Below are 25,483 nucleotides of genomic sequence, written 5' to 3' on the forward strand. Positions count from 1 at the left end.
AACAAACCTGACTGAATAATTGTAATTTGTCTGGGTCAAGAATGCAGACAGATTTAAATATTTTGAATGTGGGCTAATAGACAACTGCTGTAAATCTGCCTCTATATTGACCCAAGCTAAAAACACAAAATGTGGATTTTAGACAGCAATGGACACATCAGACACTGACAGGAAAGAACCAACACTGAACATCAATACTTCTTATGACATAACTGCTGTTATTTTAACCTTCTCTGGAATTTACTGAGCACGCACACATGCACGCACGAACACACACACAAACACACACAGGTTCAATAGGTCAGGCAGCCAAAAGTTGTCTGTCTAGTTATATTCTGTGAGTTTCTTCATCACAGCAGCTGCAGTAAGATGAGACAGAAAACATTGTTGAGGTTAAACTCTGACAGTTTGTCTGAAGATTTACTGTTTTGCAGATAACCAGGGCACAAAACAAGTCAATCCACCTTACATTCAAGAGCTGACTCCATAACCCACAAAACCTTTGAGCAAAGAGACAGAACCATTTTTGAGATGCTGAGCATAGCACAGATGGTTCAGGTGTTGGGTTAGGCTTCACACATGCAGCTCTGTATCACATCTTTTACTGGGACAATGCATAGTGTTGATGTGATTCACCCATTAAATAAAGGTCAGGTTGTCAGTGAACTGCAGCCTGCAGTGCATCATGTGTAAGATAAAACCCCATTACATTCATAAAGGACAGGTTTCCATCAACAGAACAATGACAGAGAGACCTGCTTTGTCCTTATAAAGTCATTGATGGTGGAAAAAAGAAAAAGGAAAAAGAACAAAATAGATGGTAAAAAGTGTAAGTTTGATTGTTCCTATTGGTTTCACATGAGGCAGAGGGTGGAATCTGAACTGTGAAAAAGAGGCGGCGAAACAAGTGTTGGTGCAACAATGACACCTGACAGAGAACATTACTGTTGTCAAAACAAACTCACTTATACAACAAGTAACCAGTAAAGTACAAATACGTCTAGTCATGAATATTCAACAATGTCTTTCAACATGTCTAAAAATATATTTCCAAACCTGAGATTCTTTGTAGAAAATGCTGATAATAATTGTCGAGGTGAATTAAATGGACAAAACAGCAAAGGGGAAACTCGGATGGTCAATATAGTAATATAGTAATACAGTAAGCTCCTTCTACACTTCAATCAGCTTTTAGTTCAGATCATTTGATTTCCTTGAAGTCTTGAGACTGTGGAGGCTGTCGGATCAGAACTTGCCCTTCTTCTTGGACTTGGAGTCAATGATGAGCTGAGACTGACGCATCAACACGTCCTGTGAGATGATGTCAGCCTCGTCCTCTTCGCTCTCCTCCTCTGAGACACAAACAGCGACAGTTTGGGATAATGACAGATTTGGACTGTGTGCTTGTATTAGTGTGTTTGTGTGTGTTTGGCTCCCAGCTCACTCAAAATTCATGTAGGAAGCTCCCAGAAGACGGAACAACAACTCGGAAAGTTGGCAAAGATTTTTGTATCGGCCACTTGTTAACTTCGATGTGTAGAAACATGGTGGACGACAGTAAATGTTTAGTTGATGGTAAGAACATTTTTACTAAATGATAATTTTTTGCCCGTATGTAATTTGTAATATGGTATCAGGTTGTAACCGTGTCCAAGTAGAGTGATCTAGATTAGATGTTCTCTTTGTAGCGTCCATGTTGTTTCCACATTAAGACTTACATTTCCTAACTCAGGAAACAGGACCACCTGAGGAGCATGTGAAACACCGTTAGCATTGGGGCACTTTTGGTAACAGGTATGATGTCGAGTTGGTCCAATTCTCTTAGACTTCATTATGGTCGAGCTGCCAGTTGTGTGGCCAGGACAGCCGAGCAGTTTCTAATAGTCCCAGTCAAGCAAACAAGGCTGCACTGATTTTGAAATTATCACCTCAGATGTACGTCAGTCCCAAAGATTATGCCTTCTAAAAATGGATCTGAGAGTAAAATAGTCAATGTCATTAGTAAATGGCCTACAGAGTGTTACGTGTTTCCTATGGTACACTCTGATACCCGATGTCCTCAAACAGAAGGTGCTGCGAGCGTTAGTAATCACGAACAAACACTTCAGGTGGCTCTAATGGCTGCCTTTCCATTCAGATACGTTATGCAAGCACAGCGGCACACTTACATACATGCTCTGCCATGCTGTGTTCCTTTGTGGCAAGAGACCCAACATGCTCTTTGCCAGAACTGCATTTATGATTGAAAGATCAAGGCTCCCTCACAGAGGCAACTGTTAGTTATTTCATTTGTCTTTTGAAATTACACAAACTATTTTTTTAATGATCAAAGAATGTAAGGGTAGAAGCACTTTAATCGAGTTTGTGTGAGCTTCCTATTGGGGGAATACTACTGTAAAAGTCACTAAAACTGGAGACAAGCCTTCTGAGTCAGTTTACGAGGACTACCTCTGCAAAATCTATCCAAAACCCCAACCTGTGCTTCAACCCACTGCGATGCTGGATGAGTGTTGTGGAGCTTCCACTCGCCTCCTCCTCCTCCATCTCTTTCATAAGAGCCGTCAGATCCTTTCCCTGCAGTTCCTCGTGCAGCGTCTGCAACTTCAGCTCGCACTGAGTCATCAGCTCCAGCTCATACTCATCTGAGTCTGGAGACACCTCAGCCGCTGTGTCCTCACTCTGGAGAGAAAGGGAATAATTTTGAGAGAAAGGGAAATTAAAACCAAGAACATTAACACATATTAAGAATAATTAATGTCGATTGTACTACAGTTGGACAAATCATGATGGTTGAGGTTGTATTTACCAGTGTGATGTGTTGAAGTTTGTAGGCGAGGTGCTCCACCCTGGCTCGGACAGTACTGAGGGCTTCAACAAGACAATCGTGGCACTCTTTAGCGGCGTCACACCTCTGCTGCTGAGCCTGCAGTTGCTGCTCAGCCTCCTCCAGCATCTGTCTGTCACTGATAAAACTACAGAGAAAGAGTAGAAGCTGCAAAATCATTGCATAGCTGTTCTCTGAGCCTGAGAATGATGCAAAACGTGTTATTCAAGGTTCTCTACAGAATTTCTCTGTTTTGAAGTAAACTATATTTGTACCAAAAATGTGATTGGCTGCTTTTGGACTGATAGTCGTCGGCCCATTAATGGTCATGTTTCCTCATGTCATTTGCATGTTTAAGGGCACATGACTAGTTAGAAAGTAGTCGATCAAGAGAGGGAACAACATCAAAATAAAAGCATACCTTACAATAATATCCCTAAATTGTACATACACCACCATGTGTTTCTCACCCTTCTATCAGCCCCTTCAGCCTGGGCCTTTTGCTCCTCAGCCTCTCTCCTGTGGATGGCTATATTGCTCCTTGCGCTCCTTGTAGAGCAGCTCCTCCAGCTGCTGTAACTCAGCCTGGCAGGAAGAAGAGAGGGAAGGAGTGATGGAAATGGAGGGAGGAAAGGTAGGAAACAAGGGAGATAACACAGCGAGACAGACTACATTTTAGTATGACAACAGTGAATTTGTTATGACTGTATGCCGTCATGATATTCACCTGTACATTTATTTTGAAGAGAGGAAAAGACAGAGAAAAATGTTTGCACATTGTATCTGAATCTGTACTTGCAAGTTGTATGTATGCATCAAAATGAAAAGAACACAGGTGAATACAAACCTAAAAGCCGTTGTAGCTGCTTTACTTGTGACACATTTAACTTGTATCATTAGTGATAGCAGCAGCGGTGAGTGAATCATCCTTCTGAATATGGGTTTTTGCACATTGTTTGTCTTAATTATTGCACATCAGAGAGAAACAAAGCGTCCAGAGTCCTCCTATTGACTTAGAGTGTCTGACACTCAGAGCGAGGAGTTGAACAGTTTGATAGCCACAGGCAGGAATGATTTCCTGTGGCGCTCTGTGGTGCATCTTGGTGGGATCAGTCTAGTACTGAATGTACTCCTGTGCCTGACCACCATGTCATGGAGTGGATGGGAGCCATTGTCCAAGATGACATGTAACTTGGACAGCATCCTCCTCTCTTGACACCACCGTCAGAGAGTCCAGCTCCACTCCCACATCACTCAGTTTAGTTTGTTCAGTCTTTTGGCGTCCGCTACCCTCAGCCTGCTGCCCAGCACACAGCAGCATAGAGGATAGCACTGGCCACCACAGACTCATAAAACATCCTGAGCATAGTCCGGCAGATGTTGAAGGACCTCAGCTGTCTCAGAAAATAGAGACGACTCTGTCCCTTCCTGTAGAGGGCGTTAGTGTTCTTTACCCAGTCGAGCTTATTATCAATGTGGACTCCCAGATACTTAATCTTCCACAATGTCCACACTGACCCCCTGGATGGAAACAGCGGTCAACGGCACCTTGGTCCTCCTCAGGTCCACAACCAGTTCCTTGGTCTTTGTCACTTAGAGCTGTAGATGGTTCCGCTCACACCATGTGACAAAGTTGTCCACAGTAGTCCTGTACTCATCCTCAGCACCCTCACTGATACATCCAACTATTGCTGAGTCATCCGAGAACGTGTGGAGATGACAGGTCTCTGTGCAGTAGTTGAAGTCCGTGGTGTAGAGGGTGAAGAGGAAGGGAGAGGACAGTCCCCTGTGGGGCCCCGGTGTTGCTGACCACTCTGTGTTCTGACACACAGTGTTGTAAGCGCACATACGGTGGTCTGCCAGTCAGATAGTCAATAATCCAGCATAAACTGAAATCAACGGCCAGACTACTTTTAAACAAACTTACCCACTTACGCTTCATCTCCGTTATCTGGTCATGTAGCGGAGGTTTAATTGAGCTGGAACTGAACGACATGTTTGTTTTGTTGGTGTTTTACACAGTTAGCAGAGACTCCTGTCTGTTCCCTTCGTCAGGTAAGCTTGACCCAAACAGACACCTGTTGCCTGTTACCCCAAAGCGAGGCTGAAGGTTTCTAAGTAACTCGTATGAAACAGCAGTGGCTCAGGGTCATATTCTTATTTACAAAAGATTTCCTTCTTTCACAAACACCACTCAGCCAACTTTAAAAGAAAGACACAAAAAACCCTCCCTAGTCCACTGTTCTCCTGTAAAAAAAGTAAAATATAAAGGCTTCCTTATAGACAAATACAGAAAGAATACAGCAGCTTGAGATAAATTGTCAACTTTCAATGGCTACTAGGCCTGTATCACCAAACTGTGACCACTTTACACATTCATAGCTGATATCATGTTTGCCAAATGACTGTTAACCAGTGGTTCTCTAAGTGGGGTCCTTGAAGAGGTTTGCAAAAATGGAAAAGATGTATTAATGCCATCCATATGTAACACATTGCCATTATGACTATTTTGGTCGTGTGTTGCATACACTTTCCGTAATAAAACTTCGGTCTAATTTGTGTCCTTGTCATGACAAACTTGAACACAATTTATTTATGTTAAAAAGGTTAAAGTACATCTAAAATGTTAAATGCTCTTATATGTCAATCTTTCCTTGCTTATTCTTCAAGAATAACTTTATTTCATATTAAAAAAGTTGTATGTCAGTCTTAAACAATTTCCTCCTAAGAGGGACAACACTGATAGAAGCAATAATCCAGATGTCATTGTACCCAAATAAACCTAAAAAGCAGTGTCCTGTTTCTCCTTTGAACACTGATATGGCAACACAAACATTTATTAGCTCACAAAAAAATGAAAGGCAATGCAAAACTTTTACAGACTCAAAATATGCACAATATTCATGGATATGTTTTAAAATCAGTGGAGAGTTTTAACAAAAAAGGTATTAAAAAATAAAGAATGCTAATCCAAGTTAAACCACTTGGTTCATTTGTAATCTCTTAAGGCTTTGATATCATACTGAGCTTTTAATTGCATGCAGTTTAGTAACCCTGCTTTGGTGAATCAATTTGAACAGTGCAATATGCTTAGTTAGACTGATAAAGCATAGTTTTACTCTAGAAAGCTTTACTATACTGGACCCTTCTAGCTTCCAAGTAAACTGCATGACAGAATAATCACAAAAAAGTGACAAAAAGACAGAAAAGTACAATAATAAAACAACAGAATTTTAAGGCAAACCGATGCTTAAATTATCTACAGTTATTATCTGTAACTTGAGCTTCCACATTCCTTCTGTAATAAAATCACCTTTGATGAGAAACGTAAGGGAGTCGATAGGTTTGAGACTCCGTAAGAAAATACAAAAGGAATAATATCATACAGACAACATAATTAATCCCATTTGGCAGTAAGACACAAACATACTGTACATACATTATGTAGCACAGGAAATGGCACTGTAAATCCTTGTCATTTAAAGACACCACACACACACACACACACACACACACACACACACACACACACACACACACAAAGCTGTGACCTAATCCACAGATTTGGGTTCTTCATTGGACTTCTTCAGGAGGGACAGCAGGTTCTGCGACATGAAGTACGGCCTCTCTGCTGATCCATCGTTGCGCTCCAGATCCTCCACTGTGACATGGACAGAAGCAGTTGAGGAACTATATTTTCCCAACATCACGCTAACACTCAACAGTAATGTCATTGTTCTTGTATTCATGCATTGTCTATCTATTATTCAGATAATCACAGCATTATATCTGTTTTAAGGTCTAAGAATTAAAGGGGTACTCCATGAAGTGAAGGAAGACAGTTAAAGAGTAACTTAACACAAGGCTGACAAGCAGTGCTTTACTGCCCCCTGGGGTTGAAATGTTCAAGTCTGTTGGGTGTGGTCTGAAATGTGCTTTGTTCTACTTGACACCACACAGAACAGTGATGTCATGGTGTCCTGAAGTAAACCTGGACATCACTCCAGGAAGGTGAAAGATAAACCACTACAGGTTAGCACACCGTTTTCGTGTTAAATTACTCTTTAATAAAATAAAATAAAATAAAAGACCGGTCTGTATCAGAGACTCCCACCCTGGGGGTTGGGACACTTAAAGGGATAAGGAAGGAGACATTTTTGTCACAAAGAATTGTTTTTCTTTTCTTTTCGTCTTGCTATATCTTTGTGTATTTAAAAATCCTCTTAATCAATGCAGCAAGCCAGAGATATCCTGATTCTAGCCCCTAACATGGGTGAAGTAAGAAAAACCCACAACACTACGCTTCCCAAAATGCATTTCACTTTGTTCACTAGCAAATGCTCAACCTGGGATTATCATCACCTGAAGTCAACTGAGTGATGTCAGGCTGAGTAGCACTTCCCATGACAATAAAAGTAACATTCAACATGTAATATTGTTGGAGTGCCCCTTTAAGACAAAATCCAAGTACTGGCTGACTGTGTTGGACATGAAAACTCACCTGCTTCCAAACGCCAGACCGCCTTCAAACTCATGTATAGAGCCATAACAGAACTACTCTGATTAAATACAATCACCTTTAATTAAGATTTACATCCAATAAATGTGGAATGTCATCAGTAATTTCAGTGGAAAATCAACTTACATCTTTCACAAGGTGACAAACAAGAAAAAGAGGTACAAAAGCATCCAGAGAGGTTAGTTGAGAGCATTCAGAAGGCCTTGTCAACACCATGCAGCACTTAGAGAGAAAGAGAGACAGAGGGATAGGGACAGAGCGAGACCAGGGGAGATCAGTAAACAACCGTTGGGGTCTGCAGAAAGGTCACGATGGCTGCGTCATGGCGACACAATCACAGCGCTTACGCCAGTCCGAAATACCAAGGCAAGTAGGTGGCAATACAATACATGGGATCCCATCTTGGCGAGGATCTCTACAAGACCGAAGCCAAAAAATACATAATAGACATACACAACTGTATATATACAAGTTCCATAGGAAAAACAAGATCCAATATTCATACAGTATATCAAATATGTCTGTAACATTTTGGCGTCAGCTGGTATTATTGTAAACAGTGAAAGAGATTCACCATCGATTGAGATGTGTTTGTTCTGAGTGTAAACACGGTACTTAGTGGTTCTGTAGTGCATAACAGGATTAAGACAATAACTATTAGTGACAGCAATCAGGCACAGGTTCAGCACTCACAATGTTCTACAGATCTTCACAATATAAAACCAACACTGTTCTAAAACCAACACAAGAGAGCATTTTGTTCAAGCTACAGAGATGCACTGGGCTTTTGACCTGCTTCAACCTTCACATGTCTACCTTCTCCAGCTGGACGTCACTCACATAGCAAGGCCATCCTTAATTTTAGCTTGTTGTATGCCGCACATTTAACACGTCCATATCACAAAGTTGTTGTACAGTTCTTCCATTCTTTGAGGTTCACCAAGCCTCATTTTTTTGCCCTGACATTACTGTTAACATCTATTCCTGTGGTGCAGAGGGAGGATTTTCTTCCTTAGATTCCTCTTTTTCTTCTTTCTTTTCATCGGTTTCCTCTTTCTCAGTCTCCAGAGCTGGAGGCGCCGCCTCTTCTGTCTTCTCCTCCGGTTTTGACTCCTGCTTCTCTGCAGCCTCTTTCACCTCTTTTCTTTCTCCCTCTTCTTCTTCCTTCTTCTCAGCCTCCACTGCCTCACTTACTTTTTGTTCTTCATTTTTCTCCTCTTTGGGCTCTTCAGAATCTATCTTGGACTTCAGAGGCTCCTCCTCCTCATTGCCTTCAGAATCCATCTTGGACTTCAGAGGCTCCTCCTCCTCATTGTCCTGCCTGAGCACCGTCTGCTCTTTCAGTTGGATCTCTCCGTCTTGTTGATGGTTAAGAGGGGTCTCTTCCTCTAATTTCACCTCGTCTTCCTGCTTGGCAGAGTCCACCTGCTCAACGGCATCGCCATCTTCCTCCAGCCTCTTTGTTTTTGAGAGGATCTCATGCAGCTCGGGGCTCATGAAGTAAGGCCTTTCAGACGAGCCGTCGTTTCTTTCCAAGTCCTCACCTTTTGCGTGAGTGTTTATTTAGTGTTTTGGTTGGGTTAATGGAAAATTAGGGGGAAATGAAAACATGAAATAAAGGGAATGTTTGAAAATAAAATAAAGGGAGAAATGAGACAAAAGAGAAGATGAGTCAGAAACATTGCAGGAAGAAGAAACCCCAGCTTCCCACAGTTGTATGAGTGTTTGAAGAACAGGAAGAAGAGAGGAGATCTGCAGGAGATCTGGCTGAAGGTAATGATACTCACAGAAGCAGAGGAAAAGTGTGTCCACACACATGGCGTACACACTGAAGAAACCATGGGCGATGAGGTAGGATCCCACTACCAGCGTCTACGTGAAGAAAATCACATACGTCAACACCTCTGCTGTGGCATCGGAGCCCACAGGTGAGCTCAAAAACTAAGGATGAAATCATACTCATATAACTGTCGCTCACCAGAATTGGCACCCAGTAGTAGTTCAGAGACGGAGCAGCCTCCTCCACTGCTTTAATTTTTCCAGAGAAGAAGAAGAAAGAGAAAATCCCTGTACCGAAAAAAAAAGATGTGAGTTAGTGGATTTAAATTAGAAATCCAGACAGATCTCTCTCCAGTTTAAAGACATTTTGGTCTAAAAATAAAAAGCTTTCCTACCAACAATTCCAACGATGAGGAGCTTCCCAAGAAACAGCAGGAAGTCGGTCACTTTATCCAAAACAGCCACCCTGTGTTGAATTTGGCACGGTTAGAGAACGCGAGAGTATATCAAATTAAATTAGGCTAAGAATAGCTTGATTTGTCGAATACCTGTAGTAGTCTTATGCTTGTGGATATTAATATAAGCTAGTGAAATCCTACCTGACAATGTTCCTCATGAGAAGGAAAAAGGCATCTCGAGCTGAAGGGCAGAAACTTTTTCCATAGATGGCAATCTGAAGAAAAAGACCAAAAAATGTATCACTTTAAGACCTCACCAGGCATCAGCATCTCTGAGTGAGCTGCTTCCTGTTACAAGAACTCACCATGATGTAGGCATTTCTGTTCAGAAACTTGATACATTTCTCCAGACACCAGAAGCAGCACTTCATGCAGCTAAGCATGAATTTAGCACACTTGTTCTGAGCACCTGAAGGATGAGAGTGACAATGTTAGAGTTACATGAACGAACCAATGACTGGATGTGTTTAAACCATAGATTAACCTGATTATGGCCTGTGGTCGTACTTGGGTTAAAGTTACATGCACCTCTGTTAGCATCCCTGTTGCTATAAATATATCAGAAAAGACATTTCTGTGCACCTGCAAGCTGCTGCACATACACAGAGCTATATGAAAACGTGTGAAGAGGTATGAGAAGTATGAAAAGGTTACCTGTATGAAAGGTGCAAACAAGACAAAGTCAGCGGGGGAAATATAGAAACGTTGACAATGCAATAGCAGTAATACTGTGCATGATTTGCCACTGTTACATATTGACAATCAGCACATCCAGGCATCTTAACCAGGTCTTTGATGATTGCAGTATACATTAACGTGCATTTTTCTGACCTTTGGCACTATACATGCAATTCATAGGCATGTTTTCTTTTTTAAAAAAGGCCAAAATTAAAACGTTTTTCATTGCGAGAAATCAACAATTTTCAAATTTCAGATGGTCTTTAAACGAAACATGTACTACAAATGCTGCTATCAGTAAAAGTAACCAAATCGAAGCTTAAAACAGTGATATTCCTTCAAAATCAATTTATTCTACATGTCTCATTTAAAATCTTGCTAAAAGAAAACCATTCACACTAATCAGATCCTGTATAAGACATTTAATTCTGTGCTCCTCGGTGCAACTGAGAAGTCCAAAATCACTAGGCTGACAGTGACAGTCACATGACTAAAATTCAGTGAAATTAGATGAATTGCGGGAGGAAGAGCCAGCAGCTAGAAGGGACAAGCAAGGTTGTATGTATTGGTTGACAATTTTAATTATTTTAATATGTATAGCATGTGGAGCCCTTATTATTTTAATTATTGGTACTTTCGGCATTTGAAAAATGTTGTATGTATCGATTCTGGTTTGTTTGTGTTTTTATTTTTGATTAAAGGATAAATAAATAGAAATGATCATCACCATCAAATCTGATAATGATTTTTGGCATTAGAACCGTGTTGTCCTGCACAAAATACATTTTTGAGTTCTCCCGGCTTCTCGCCATGGAGTTTCCATAGAGACGCAGTAAAAATGCAGTGACACAAAATGTGATAGGACAAAAAAAAAAAGGGCATGTAAACATATGATGTAAACACTGATAAACATATAATAATGATAAAGATGCACAGCCAAGTAATTTTATAGGTCGGTCATCCTATTCTGAAATTAAATCTTCTGACCTTTCAATTTGTGATCCAGGTACTCCAGAAGGACCCTGATGACCTGGACCAAAGACAGGATCAGAGAGCCAAAAGCCAGGGAGCCTGTGTGGTATCTGGACAGCAGGAGGAAACACAAGCCAACTGTGAGCATGAGACACATTTACTCCAACACACAGGGAGGGTAACCCACCTACTGACCTAACATATGCCTCACTTCCACTTGCTTGTTTTGAAAATACACTGACACACATGACACAAAATTCAAATACAAATTCAGCCTCTAACCGAAGGGCCCGTCCCAGCGAGGCGAAGATGGGGTAGGCTGGGATATCTTCAGGCTTCTTGAAGGCCCAGTAATACGAGGCGAAGGCCCCCGACAGAGTGACCTGGCCCAGAGCTGTCACAAAGTTGGCGCACCAGAAGAAGAGGAAGACATTGTAGAACTGGAACAGGATGAGGTATTTGTGGTAGAGGGTCTCCCCACCATAGAAGGCAAACAGGCACTCTGCATCAGGACACTGAGCTGAAACATTGGAGGTGTTGAATGTCTGGAGGAGGAAGCAGACCAGACAATTTAAGATGGGATTTTTTAATTCAGCAAACCATGATGAAAGTGTGATGCTGTCCAGGTTAACAGTGACATAACCAAACTGTTTCTTCCTGAATGGTGTCAAATATGAGCAGGCTTTTTAGCTGAATCCCAAACACATCTTCAATCAGTTAATATATTGTGGCAGTGACATTTAAAAGCGTACCTTGGGGTCGCAGGTATCTCGTGAGTACTCGCAATCAGTCTTGTTGAACACCTTGTACACCTGCTCATTAGATGTGGACAAGAAACTGGTCAGAGGGGTCAAGGAGGTCATGTCAACAAAGGGAGGATATATCTGAAAAGGTCACAATCAAGACTCATCTGCATTTACTTGTACATTTATGAAAATATGTCACAAACAAGAAATAAAGCAGGAAAGAATAATAAATATTAGGCACATGTTGCAACAGCCTTCAGAAGAAGATAAGTGATATAAATGTGATGGATTGAATGTTTAATTGATGGATTAATTGAGTTATTAATATACTGTAGATGATCATTCAAATTGACTGGTAATGAGTCTTTATTTTCTTTTGCAGAGTGAAAAAAATAAAGCAGTGCATAACTATAAAGTGACACTTTTATGTTTTGCCCATCTTTGGTCACCATCTTAACAAAAGTAAGGATACACAGCCGTGATGGCCCAGTAAGCGATCACAATGGCCAGGAGGGCAAAGGTCAGCAGTGGGTAGAAAAGTGATGACATCACATGCCCAACGGCTCTGAAAAAGAAAACAACAATGGAAACATTATGTCACAAGCTTGGGTATAATACTCTCCGAAAGGTAGAATAAAGTTCCCCAAACAAAGAAACACAGCCTGGCACTCTGATGTTTAAGTATAAGAACTAAAGGGCGCTTCTAACTATTATTAAGACAAATATATAATGTTGTTATGCTAAAGGTGTTAGCTAACAGCTGCCTATTTACACATCCAGCAGAAACATAGTAACATTAGCATTCTTTTGGAGTTATGTTTCTGGCCACCTGATGAATATAAGTCCAATATTCAGCCTCATTTTAGCTCTGTTTTGGTCTCCACCAACTCCTGAGGTTAACATTTGGCTATTTAGCTGCTAAAAGCTCTACTGTGCTCACAAGCTCGTTGCTAACTGTGTCTATCTGCCGTTTTCTTGCTGAACAGGTAGACTTTACTGGGTTGGCTGAAAACATCTGCCTGCAACAGCTGTTAACCAGGTTGATAAGATCCATGAGACTGAACCAAAGCTGTTAATCTGTGGGCCATAACACCAAAACAATGAGCTGAAAGAAGTTAAAATGCTTCGTGGAGCTGAGGGGAACTGCAGAGTTGGGTGATAAATCTCCGTGGGTTTGTCATGATGAGCGACCCCTTTCACATTACACGTTCACTAAATCCATTGTAAGTTAAAAATATTGATTAGGGTGGCTTTAAAATATGTGAACGGGTCTGGTCACTTTTGTACCCTTAGCTGAGAAGACATATTGGAAAGAGGCTGCACAATGCCATACTGGGATTCAGACTGACCTGCTGGCCTCTTTGATGAGGGCGATGGCAATCAGGATCCTCTTTCTGAGGAAGATGAGTAGCAGGATGATGATGACCTCTACAATAGCCAGAATGATCACTGCAAACCAGAGAAGGCATTAGATTAACAGCATTTTATATGAGACTAATTGAAGAATTAAGTGTGTTTATGCGTACTGAAGGCCAGCCAAGTCTGTCTGATCTGCAGGTAGACAGAGAAGTCCGTCTGCAGGCCCAGGTCACGGATGGTGACGTCAGCGCCTGGCTCTCCCTTCAAACTCGCAAACTCCATGTAACAGTGGAAAATTCCTAAAAAAAAATATATACATTTCAAATAGTTGTTTTTCATTGTATAACAAACAGATACAACTTTATGATCTACAGAGGCGGAAGACTTACCATATCCAATGACTAGAATAACCAAAACAATCATGACCCAGACCATGATGCCGGCCAAGAATCGTAGCAGGACGATGAAAATCAAGCTGACCACCATGGCGATCACCAGACCACTGCAGAGTGGACACATCAAATGTTTTAACATACTGAGCATAAGAGCGGAGCCTTTTAGCACTTTTTCATGTGATCTTGGAAGTCGTGCATTTTTCTGGTTTCAAAGTGATCAATTAGTTAAAGTCGGTCATGCTTTTCATATACTGAGTGAGGACATTTAACAGCCATGATAACTGTGTGTGTTTCGACAGCTTCAGTATGTTGGCTGACTGGATCTGTTTAGTGGTGATTTTGTCTTGTGAAGTTCTACACAACACATTTCTGTTACTGTGACTACTAAAAAAAGGACAGACTCACAGCAATATCCAGTGCCAAGACTGAGTGTAGTCCTCAAAGATTCTCATGGCCACCTGGCGAGCTTCAACAACCACATTTGATTTCCTGTAACAGAAGGAAACAAATCACAAACCACAAACAAAACACTCCAAAATTAAGTAAGTATGGAGAACTGAACCTAACATAATTTAGTAAGGTTATCAGTCAAGTTTAATAAACCTGTAACTGAATCAATAACTCTTTTAAACTTGAAATATGGAAATCACAGTCTTTGTTCTCTTGACATTTTGTCATTTGTTGTTCCCAAAGTCAGTACTGAATTGAGAGAAGAAGGTTTTAGGTTTTCGGTACCCACTTCATGGAACAATCTACAGACTGAACTGAAACTTCAGAATATTGTAACACTGAACAGCTTTAAAACTGTGGTGAAAATCAACTGAGTCCATGTTGTGTATGTGCAAGTATTTTATCTCGAGTATTTGATTGTGTTTTCTGTTAATTTACTGTTGTAACTCCGTGTTGCTGCCATTCTTGTCAAGGTCTCCCTTGTAGAAGAGATCTGTGATCTCAATGGGAGTAACTGGGTTAAATAAAGGCTAAATAACATAAAAGAAATAATGACATAGTTAGATAAATAATTACAAAAGTGTGTAGAAAGAACTATAACACTAATGCTGTTCCTTTAATCTTAAATCAGTTTTTTCAGTGTGCATGTAACTTCAGTGGGACAATTGAGAGGACAGTGTGGCTAGCTAGGTTAACTATAGTATAAACAGTGTTTGCTAAACACACTGAGCACCAGCATTTTTAGCTAGTTGATGCTAACATTCATCAGGAAATAACACATGCAAAAGCACGTAATGTTAATAATCTATATAAGCATACCGCAATAGGTTCACTATATAAAAGTAGTTAAACCATACAGCCGGTAAGCCGACTTTTAATTTGAAACTACATATTATTTACATAAATAATGGAACAAATGCAGGGATTGTTGAAACCTCTCCCAGTGGGAATAAAGCTGATAGAAAACCCTGACCTATAGACCCTTCAGGGTGCATACAAATAGAGCAAAACCAAAGCAGCAATGTAGCAAAAACACATCAGCGCATAGAGAGAGTAAAACCATTACATGAGCCGTCAAATCAGTGTAGAGAGATATGATGGGGAACTGTCAGCTGACACAGCATAGCAAGATGTGTGTCGAAAGTGTCAAGCCTGAACTGGTTTATTAAGCATTTTTCTTGTGGTTAAAAGTAAGAACTGTTTTCATTCCTACTGATTAATCTATTTTTTGTGATTATCACATGAAAATGTCAAAAAAAGAAAGTAGTTCCAAGAGCACGAGAAGATTGTGCCAACAATCCACAACCCAACTGGATTAAATTAACAATGATAAATTGACTGTCAAATAGCCAATCACTAATCATCTAAGCTTTTCAGCATTAATTATATCAAAAAGTTATTAGTGATAGCATTCAGGGGACCCCTTGAAATTTCATACATTTCATGGCTATTTGTTGAGCTTCTTTTACAACTTTTAGGGTTGATGTGATTGTACCAGCGTGTCAGTCAAACAGTTCTGAAATTGTGCAACACAAAGAGACTGATTGGCTTCCTTATGATATAAGTATGTTTTGTGTGTAAATGTATGTTTGCATACAGTGAAACAGACTCACTTGGATGCCTCCAGCACGTCCGTGGCATTGATATTGTTGCCCTCTCCATCATTAAAACTGGTTTCATTGCCCACCACCACCACCCCGCCTTTCATTGTTCCCAAAGCAGGAAGGCAGCGACGCGTGACTGTGGAAGGAGGAGATGATCCGTTTAATGGAACAACAGATCTACAGACACAGCAGCTCGTATTGTGGTGTAAAATGAGGAGAGAGAGAGAAGAAAAAGCTTCTCACTCACAGGGTTTACTGGGCATCAGCATGGCCGGACACAAGCTGTCCCTCAGGATCTCCGGTGGACTCTGAATCATGTTAATCAGCCTTTAGTGTACTTTTTAAACATTCTTTGTCATACTTTAATTTACATTTAAGCATGTATGTAACATGATTAATTAATACGTACCAGTTTGGTAAAGTCCACTCCATCCTTACAGTATTGCTTGTAGTATTCATGGTCGTCTTTGTTGCCTAACTTGGCTTTCACCAGTGTCAGGTGCCTGTCAGGACAACTTTCCACACATAACTGCACAAAAACAACAATATACAATCATGTCAATTAATGTGATCGTTAGAAATGAGAAATGTTGCAATGCCCATGAAAGATAAGTAGATATGGTTTCTGACCTGTGTGGTGGGACACTGGAACTCCAGCAACACCAGAGGACTGGCACATTTCAGGATGTTGAAGTAGAACAGAAGTGGCTTCTTTCTGTTGCGTGAAAACAGTAAAACACAACTATTATTTGGTCTGTATTATAGATAAATGTCGATAATCTGCATGTGAGAGGTTTTCAAGGACACATATACTGTAGACATCATGTTCATATTGTCAGGTGACTCACTCCAGAGGTGTTCCAGCTTGTCCGCAGAACTGCCCCCTGCTGTCTGTGGGGTAGATCACTTTCCTGGGGTCACCCTGAGACCAGGCTGCATGGAGAAGAATGCAAGTCATTCAGAACAAAAGCGGACATCAGATAAAATAACAATAACACATAGTGCTCTTCTGTATCAACAGATCTTACAATCAATACTGAATTAAATAATCTAAATGTTTTCTGACACATTTCAAATTTCAAATGAGAAATGAGAAATAAAACTCTAGCCAGTACAGACATTGAAAAAGGTTTGCATTCTTGGAAAGCAGACAGACAAAGCATTTCGTCTTCAATATGTAAACTATTTATTATTTGGAGAACACATGCACACACACACGCACGCACGCACGCACGCACGCACGCACACACACACACACACACACACACACACACACACACACACACACACACAGGGAGGTGCAGAACAATGTGACCTTCAGTGCAAGATAAATAAAACACATCTTATAACTCTTCTCCAGTTAACCGAACGTCTCAGGTATCTTGACTTCATTACGATGGTGTCTCATGTTGTTTTTGTCCTTATTTATTGTCCGTGGATCAGCAATAACCATAATTATTTGGTATAAAAGACAACATTAAAATCAACAGATACGTAGTACACAAATGAATTATATTACATTATATTTCTCTTTTTTTATCTGTTAATATTGTACTTGGTGTCTAGGTTGGACTGTATCTAAGAAACCGCGGAAAAAATAATTTACACAATATTACAAGAATCAGTACATATTGTAGTAATGGAGGATCAATCTTACCGAGGATACCCACAGCAAAGTACCCCAGCAAGGCTAAGATGAAGAGGATACAGCAGAGGATATCTGTGCAGCCCCTGGAAAGAGGAGAGGCAGAATATTGTTATTGGCGTTCCGTATTACAGAAAGAAGCAAATTATGATCTGTGACTGAAATACACGTCTCACCTGTTGTGAATCGGCCCTTTGAAGTTTGGGTCAAACTTCCTGGACTCCCCTGTGGATAAAAAGAGACAACAGGCTTGTTAATGCCTCCTGCTATAAATTATTGCATAGATATATTGATGTATACTTCTCCCCTGAATTATAAGACACAGACTGACAATGACTATATAACACATGCATTATGACTTGTGAACCAATAACTAGAGGTTTCACTTCAGGAACTCTTTCAGAGAACCACTGAAGACCTAAATGGAAGCCCATTAACCACCAACTACAGGTACACTTGGTGCTATCACGGTATTTCCAGGCGCCAGTAAAAACAAGGGAAGAAACTATGGAATTTTTCACATTTTTCTAATTGAATATTGACTATTCGAGTATTCAAAAATCATGACCCATCCCTAATACTTGAATCACTTGTTTTTTGATACTGACGTTGGAATTGGACACTTTTTATAGAAATATTTCTCCAATAGATAAAACTCTTTTTACATATCATTTTGATATCATGTTAGTTTCTTTTTAAAACGGCCTGGAATCACTCATTTGGACTAATTTGAACTGAATTTTATGAAATGATAAAAACTGTACAATTACCATCATGACACCACTGCACTGAATGATATGATGATAAAATTATACTAAATTGTGAAGGATATTATGAGCATCTCCTAATAAGTTAAGTGTAAATATGTACAAATTACCTTCATACTATACATAGCTTATTGTGCTTTACGTCTAAAATGGCAAATGATGTGATTATGGTACTGTTTTTTTTCTGGTCTTGTAATTAACTACTTTACAACATTTCTACACACCATCACCAATTTCAAGCAGTATTATATTGTCACAATTACATAAAAAAGGCAAAATAGCCACAAAATTTTTTTTAGGACTTTTCCTTCAGTACTTTTTAAGTCCTTATTGTGTTGCAGTGGCTAATTGGCTATTTCACACAGATTACACACACTAACAAATAATTTCTTGACTAATTCATACAGTATTTAATATTTGCAATGCTTTATCACTATCTACAGTGGGGTGTATTAACAAGTTCAAGTGTATTGACAAAGAAAGGACAGTCTCCAGAACAAAAGGATTTTTCTGCCTGACTGTCATGCCTGGAATCACTCATTTGGACTAATTTGAACTGAATTTTATGAAATGATAAAAACTGTACAATTACCATCATGACACCACTGCACTGAATGATATGATGATAAAATTATACTAAATTGTGAAGGATATTATGAGCATCTCCTAATAAGTTAAGTGTAAATATGTACAAATTACCTTCATACTATACATAGCTTATTGTGCTTTACGTCTAAAATGGCAAATGATGTGATTATGGTACCGTTTTTTTTCTGGTCTTGTAATTAACTACTTTACAACATTTCTACACACCATCACCAATTTCAAGCAGTATTATATTGTCACAATTACATAAAAAAGGCAAAATAGCCACAACATTTTTTTTAGGACTTTTCCTTCAGTACTTTTTAAGTGCTTATTGTGTTGCAGTGGCTAATTGGCTATTTCACACAGATTACACACACTAACAAATAATTTCTTGACTAATTCATACAGTATTTAATATTTGCAATGCTTTATCACTATCTACAGTGGGGTGTATTAACAAGTTCAAGTGTATTGACAAAGAAAGGACAGTCTCCAGAACAAAAGGATTTTTCTGCCTGACTGTCATGCCTAGCAACAAACAAAATGGCTCCCTGTGGACGGTGAGCTCCCTGTGGACATCACCAGCCGCCATGGAAACACCTCAGACACGGCAGAGGAGAAACATCCACCAAGTGCACTCTGCCTAGAGTGAGATCATCATGAGCCAACACATTCAAACAGAGGGGAATGAACGTGCTTATCGTTCATGTTCAAAGTTACAAATTAAATATGTTTTACTCAGGAAATCAGCTTGAGTTATGAGTTCAGTAAACGTAACCTCCTCTACCAACATCCTCTTATGAGAAAACCAGACTGAGTTAACACACATCCTGTCACATTACTGTGAGTGTCTGTCGCAGCCTTCTTGACGATTCACACGATGAAGAATCATTAAACTCTTCTTTAAGCTCTGTCACAGACTCCAAGTGGGAGTGAGAGGCGAGCCCAGTGCCCACCCAGTGCTACATGCAGTTATATCTGCAACACCACACACTGCTTATACACAAACACACATATACGCAGGCTGCCCACACACAACTGGCACCACCACAAAAGGCATCGATGGACCTTAAAGTATTGTATATCTGTCTCAGCTGTGAGCCTCCACTTCATCATACATCCAGACTGTTACAGTACCTTGTCTTTCGTATTTTGTCATTCCGTTGTTATTTCTCCTTCAGTTTCTGTCATGGACGGTCTTGTAGATTTCTTAGTCTGTTGTGTTTTGCCAGTTTCTTTACGCTTCCTTCCTTTATAGTGCGTCTACTAACTTCTAACTCTTCACTTCCTCCTTTCACTGTATTCATAGCTCTGCCTTCACCTCCTATTCCCTCTTTCTCTCTTCGGTCCCTCTCTTGGCTCAGGGCTCATCGGGGGAATTGCAGTAAAAACATTGCTGATGAGGGAATTGAGAGAGGAGCATTAACAGCAACAAAGACTTGTGGCGCCTGTGAACCTGCTGATGCCAAAATTGAGGGACATGTTCTGTAATCAAAACAGCCTTTCACTCCGGCATCATAACAATTATTTTGGGCTTAAACTCATTCTATTAAATCAATTTTCTTCACCATTTCCTGCTACTTACAGCTGTTTAACAGGGTGCAACTGCACGCAGAGCAGCTGCAGCCTAACCTCAGTGGTCACATGACTCAAAAAATATCACTGTCTCAACAAATACAGCAAACTGCCATTAAACAGTTTCTCTTTAACCCTCATCCAGTGCGATGTATGGCCTTCTACAGCTTCCTGTTTCTACTTTTAGCTGTATTTCCAAGTTTGTTCCGTGCTTTTTTATGCAAACTTCACATCAGTGACTCGCTAAACAATGGACAAAGATTTCTTGAAATGTCCTTATGCACTGTTAAGACAATGATTTGGTTATGATGTGTGCGTGACATACAAAAGGGGGTGAGCTGTACAACAGAGATAAGACCGTCCTACGTGTTCTCTGGTGAAACATGCCCGTGATCTGGTCCGCCCACTTCCGTCGCCATGTGACAGACTGACAGCATGCAATAGCGTGAAATACAAACTATTGACCACACATACGTGCCTGTTACATGCACAGTGCCGTGTCCTTGCACATACAAACTCTACCTTGTTCTTAAGAAACTCAGTGTCCTTGACCTGTATTGGAGCCCCACAGAAATTGCATTTTTGAGAGAGGCCAAGTTTAAACTTGAAACCTTAATATCTTTAAATTAATTTAAATGCGGAATAATGGAAGTGGTCACTGCCAGCTGCAGGTGCGTCACACATGCCTAAACATGGCTCCCATGTCTACACACTGTATATAAAATGCATTTTTCTACTTTCCGCTGTTATTGCGACTTGATTTGATGTTGTTATTGTCTTGTCACATCCTTAACGCAGCTATTTTAAATGAGTCTGGGCTGGGTCTCATTTGTAAAAGAGTCTAATCTTAATGTGACTTACTGGCTAAATAAACTCTCATATACAGTATGTATGTTGATTAAATATAAAGGTACAGGCAGGAGAAGGTTGGCTTAGTATAAAGGCTGGAAGCAAAGGAAAACAGCTAGCCTGGCTCTCTCCAAAGGTAACAAGGTTTCCATACCAGCTTGTCTTAAACTCACTTAATTTACAAGTAATATTTTATTTATTTAATCTATACAAAAAACAAAGTATTAAGACAACAACTCACTTTTATTTGGGATATTTCGAATGTACAAACTCTGTAATGGAGACATTGTTTCAAATGCATCTTTGGTGTTTCTTTCCTGCAAATTCTTGTTGCTGAGCAACAAACATATATAATCTAAAATGGGCTGATGATATCCATGCATTGATTGGTCTTTACAGTTACAGCAATAACAGTATGTTGTTTTTACGATAAGGAGTTGTTGATAAAAAACGTTGCCTGTACAGTTACTTCTGAAAAGGCTGTGCTGTAGTATTTTTCAAGATCTTCTGTGTAATTGAATTAATTTAATTCACTGAATATTGTGTGTTTTATTTTAAGACAATAGCACTATTTATAGTTGTGTGTATTAGCATGGCACTAAGTGCTGAGGTGTTTAGTATTCTGGCTGCAGTTAGAAACAAGGCTATTACTGATTGTTTGCATAGTATTTATATAAAGACTTAAAAGGGTTTGCTGTTGCTGTTTGGTTGTACTCGCCCTCCCTACCATCACGTCGTGTTTTCTACACATTTCCTTCTTCTCTTTACTGAAGAGAATAAACATTGACAGTGATTTTTCCATCAGGAGGACCATCTGCGAGTGTCAGAGGCACTGCTCTATTAGAGCTGCTGCTTTGTGCCATAAAACAATCACTGATTGTGCTGAAAAGCATTCCAGCAGATTGGTTGTGTGAAGATAGCCAAATGTATTGCAAATAGTCCTGTTTGTTCATCTAACTGACACAATTAATGTGATAGTAGCTTGCTGATGTCAATCTCAGTGAATGCAGCAACTCAGGGAAGAGATGTTTCAAAAAGGTATACATTTGCAGATGTTTTGTTTCGCACTGGGTTCCTCAGGTAGGTCATTACATACAGCAGGTGCCCTGATGCTGAAAACCCACAGGAACAGATGATCTCAGTCTGCATTTAGCATGGAAATCACAAGATCATGACATACTTACAAAAATGTAATAGAAAAAAATGCTCAAAGTGGCATAAGACAGTCTCTGCATCCACCGATAATATGATACGTTTTTCTAGTCACAATTGTGTGTGTATGTGTGTGTGAGTGTGTGCGATAAAGGAAGTGATGATGTCATGACTGATGTGATTCACTAATGGGCCCAGAGGGGTTATCAGATGAACCTTTCCCTGGCTACCTTAATGGGTTTGTGGGCCCTGTGTTTGTGTGTGTGTGTGTGTCTGTCTGTCTGTGTCTGTGTCTGTGTCTGTCTGTCTGTACATGCAAGAAGACATTGTGAGACATTATTTGCTCTTTTTCCTGACATTTTTATCTTTGTATTTAGGGCATGCAGATAAAGATTATTGTACTTGCTGGAGTCACAGAAATGACTGTATGTACAACTGTTTTACTGCTGTAACTGCTTCAATAAACTACAGTTTGGCAGCTACTAATGAGGTCATTGGCCTACATGCTCTTAAAAAGGAAGGAGGAAACACATTAAAGTCTCTTTTAGCAGAGATAAATCCTTAAAAACTGACAACCACTGGCTCCGATCACTGTCTCTCTGTACTCGGATCAAACAGCGAGAATTTGTCTGATTTCCCAAGTCCAAAGCGCTCATTGTGAAACATTTAGCAGCTGTGTGTCACTGTGTAGATGCAGTGTGTGTGGCAATGCATCTGAGGGTTTGCCAGCTTGATATTGACTGGAAGCGTCTTGACTGAGTCTGCTGAGTGGGTCGGACAGACAAGGCTGAACATAATCCAGGCAGTGCAGGCTGCAGCCTGCCTCCCTGCCTGCATGTACACCTCACTGACAGAGGTAAAGTGCAGGTAGCAGGCAACCAGGTCAAGCTCTGCTGATAAAAACTGCTGTTTTGGACTTCTGCAGAGCTGGAATGTGCATTGTGTGTTTGCATCGTATAAACCTTTATATCCAGTTTAAAAGGGCCGTGTTTTTTGACCTTTCTGCCTTCATGGGGGAGGGGAGCCGAGGAAAAGGAGCAGTTAACATGGTAACAGGAAAGCTATGAGGAAATGCTCCACAGTGGGAGCGCCGTGGATTGAGTGGAGAGGATGAGCACTTTACATTGTGGGTGTTGGCTGTGGGGAGCATCTTACATTGTGAAAGAAGCAACAACTCCACAGTCAGAAAGCATTAGTGTTGTCTTCCCAGTGGAATACCAGCGTTGAGACTGCGGTCTGCTTCTAAGCGCTCTATGGCCGTCCTCCCATGTAACAACAGTGACATGGGGTATTAAAGCAAGAATAACACTGGTTGGGAAAACTTCATGACTCAACAGTCCATAGGAACAACAACCCGGCCCAGACATGAGAAGACCACACCAGGGCAACTGTGGGCTGATAAGTTGTTGCCAAGTGGAGAGGATGCATGTGTGACACACATAATAAACAGCGATGAGTCATGTCTTCAGCTGGTATAGAGGATGGGTTTCTCCATAATGTGTGCATGCAGGAATTCAGTGTGAACAAAAGCGATGAATGTCTGTGAAGTGCATGTGTTTGTGTGGATGAAATTTCCATATGTGAATCTACGAAACACCAACTGGTTCTTGAGCCCAAGGGAAAACACAATAAACCAAACATAGCCTACTATCCACTCCTCCTCCCCTGTGTGGCCTGTTTTTCTGTGTTCCTACTGTATAAAATAACCTGAATATGAAGCCAATTTAATATATAATATGAATATAAGCATGTCGAGACAAGCCTTGTTTGAATGGATGATAACCTAGTTTCCCTGTTATAGCAGCCATAAATCAACACAACTAGGCGGAACTGGATAGTTTATAATGCAGTGATAACATAGGGCCAACAAGCCGAATACAACCATCCATTTACAGCACGTTGCCTTCATTCAGTGTGTTGTCAAATGAAAAACTGGAGAGTAATTCAATACATTTCTCTGAGGTTGAAGATGAGAACTCCTCTGAAAAAACAGCCGGCTGAGGAGGATGAGGATGGCTCCAGAGCCGCACGAGACCCGTGAGGTCCACACCCTCCCATCGCTCGCAGTCATTGTTTCCATTTCTTCGCCCGTTTAAAGAAAAAGGAAACATGGAGGAGAAAACATCAGAATAAAGCTGTTCTTACCGAATTTAGGGTCCGGGTTTTTTTCCTCCAGCTCCATTCTCGCACACTGCTCGGCTCCTGGCTGCTGTTCAGACCTTAGACAGGACAGTTACCATGGAAATGTCGAGGAAAGAAACATCAATAACAGACCGCTTCAGAGAGAGAGGGAGAGAGAGAGACCATCCCAAACCAAACTGAGGCACGAAGCTTTCCCAGCTAACGGAGAGCCGAGGCAGCCAATGACAGAGCAGAACCTGCTAACTGACAGCTGCCACAGCCAATCAGAGCGCGCCTGAGCGGGACAAAACCATTCGGTCTCGCCGCTACTTTACTGGAATGTGAGGAGTGTTTGTGAGGAGCAATGCTGAAGTCTAATGCTGAACTCAGTGCGTTCAGAAACACTGTAAACATCACCGCTTTCCTTCTCATGATTGAGATTAAATTGAAGAGCGTTGTTTTTAACATTTTTGTGTAACTGTGTTAGAAAATACACCCAGTGACAAGAGCACAGCAGTGGTGGAAAAATAGTGCTAGGCCTATTTAGATGCCAAATTTAGAGCTATAACTTTAGTATTTGTATGTTATACCTCTTCTCAACTTCAGTTGAGAGGGAAATATTGCTCTCTGCTGTATTTATTTGGTAGCTCTTTTTTCCAGATAGCTGAAGGGTTATTCATCACATAAAATATGATTCATTTTGAAAGATTAAACTAGTACAAAGCAGGATATAATATATATAATTAGCCTAAGTTGGCAAAACATTTACCAAATACACAATTTAATGTCGATGCTTGAGTTACATCAATCCAATACTGTAATATGTGTAAAATGATAACATTGACAGTACTTTTCATTTGATACCTTTTGGTGATTAATCTTTTATGTATATCGACTTCAATACAATTTTAGATGCAGGGCTCGCCTCCTTAATGGAGTTATTATAGAATGTTGTATTGTGTGATATTTTTACATTAATGTAAGGATGTGAGTGCATCCTCC

The 25,483-nt window shown here is 40.3% G+C and overlaps 1 protein-coding gene across 2 annotated transcripts; it reads right to left on the minus strand.

Moving 5' to 3' along the window:
• Positions 1–5,473: 5,473 nt before the first annotated feature.
• Positions 5,474–24,562, minus strand: slc44a2 (solute carrier family 44 member 2 (CTL2 blood group)). Of its 2 annotated transcripts, none has more exons than XM_073463059.1 (22): positions 24,506–24,562; positions 17,606–17,654; positions 17,442–17,515; positions 16,633–16,717; positions 16,415–16,499; positions 16,194–16,313; positions 16,032–16,092; positions 15,794–15,920; positions 14,136–14,219; positions 13,725–13,837; positions 13,503–13,634; positions 13,326–13,425; positions 12,449–12,541; positions 11,983–12,067; positions 11,513–11,775; positions 11,246–11,340; positions 9,886–9,989; positions 9,722–9,795; positions 9,518–9,588; positions 9,322–9,410; positions 9,131–9,215; positions 5,474–6,485 (listed from the first exon to the last, which is right to left on the minus strand). In XM_073463059.1, the coding sequence occupies exons 1-22, from the start codon at positions 24,540–24,542 to the stop codon at positions 6,376–6,378; spliced, it is 2,136 nt and encodes a 711-aa protein (XP_073319160.1). In that variant the 5' UTR covers positions 24,543–24,562; the 3' UTR covers positions 5,474–6,375. The 2 variants fall into 2 exon arrangements, with proteins under 2 accessions (XP_073319160.1, XP_073319169.1); XM_073463068.1 differs by lacking the exon at positions 24,506–24,562 and adding an exon at positions 19,922–20,097.
• Positions 24,563–25,483: the final 921 nt, after the last annotated feature.

The sequence above is a fragment of the Pagrus major genome, chromosome 1 (genome assembly GCF_040436345.1).
Source record: "Pagrus major chromosome 1, Pma_NU_1.0".
Classification (NCBI taxonomy): domain Eukaryota; kingdom Metazoa; phylum Chordata; class Actinopteri; order Spariformes; family Sparidae; genus Pagrus; species Pagrus major.

Bases quoted from the DNA above. Each gene is read 5' to 3' on its own strand.
- slc44a2 (XM_073463059.1), bottom strand. From the start codon at position 24,542: ATGGAGCTGGAGGAAAAAAACCCGGACCCTAAATTCG. The intron at 16,718-17,441 runs GTAAGATTGATC...TTCTCCATGCAG, and splicing joins CTTTGCTGTGGGTATCCTCG to CCTGGTCTCAGGGTGACCCC. The intron at 9,216-9,321 runs GTGAGCGACAGT...TTCTTCACGTAG, and splicing joins ACTACTGGGTGCCAATTCTG to ACGCTGGTAGTGGGATCCTA.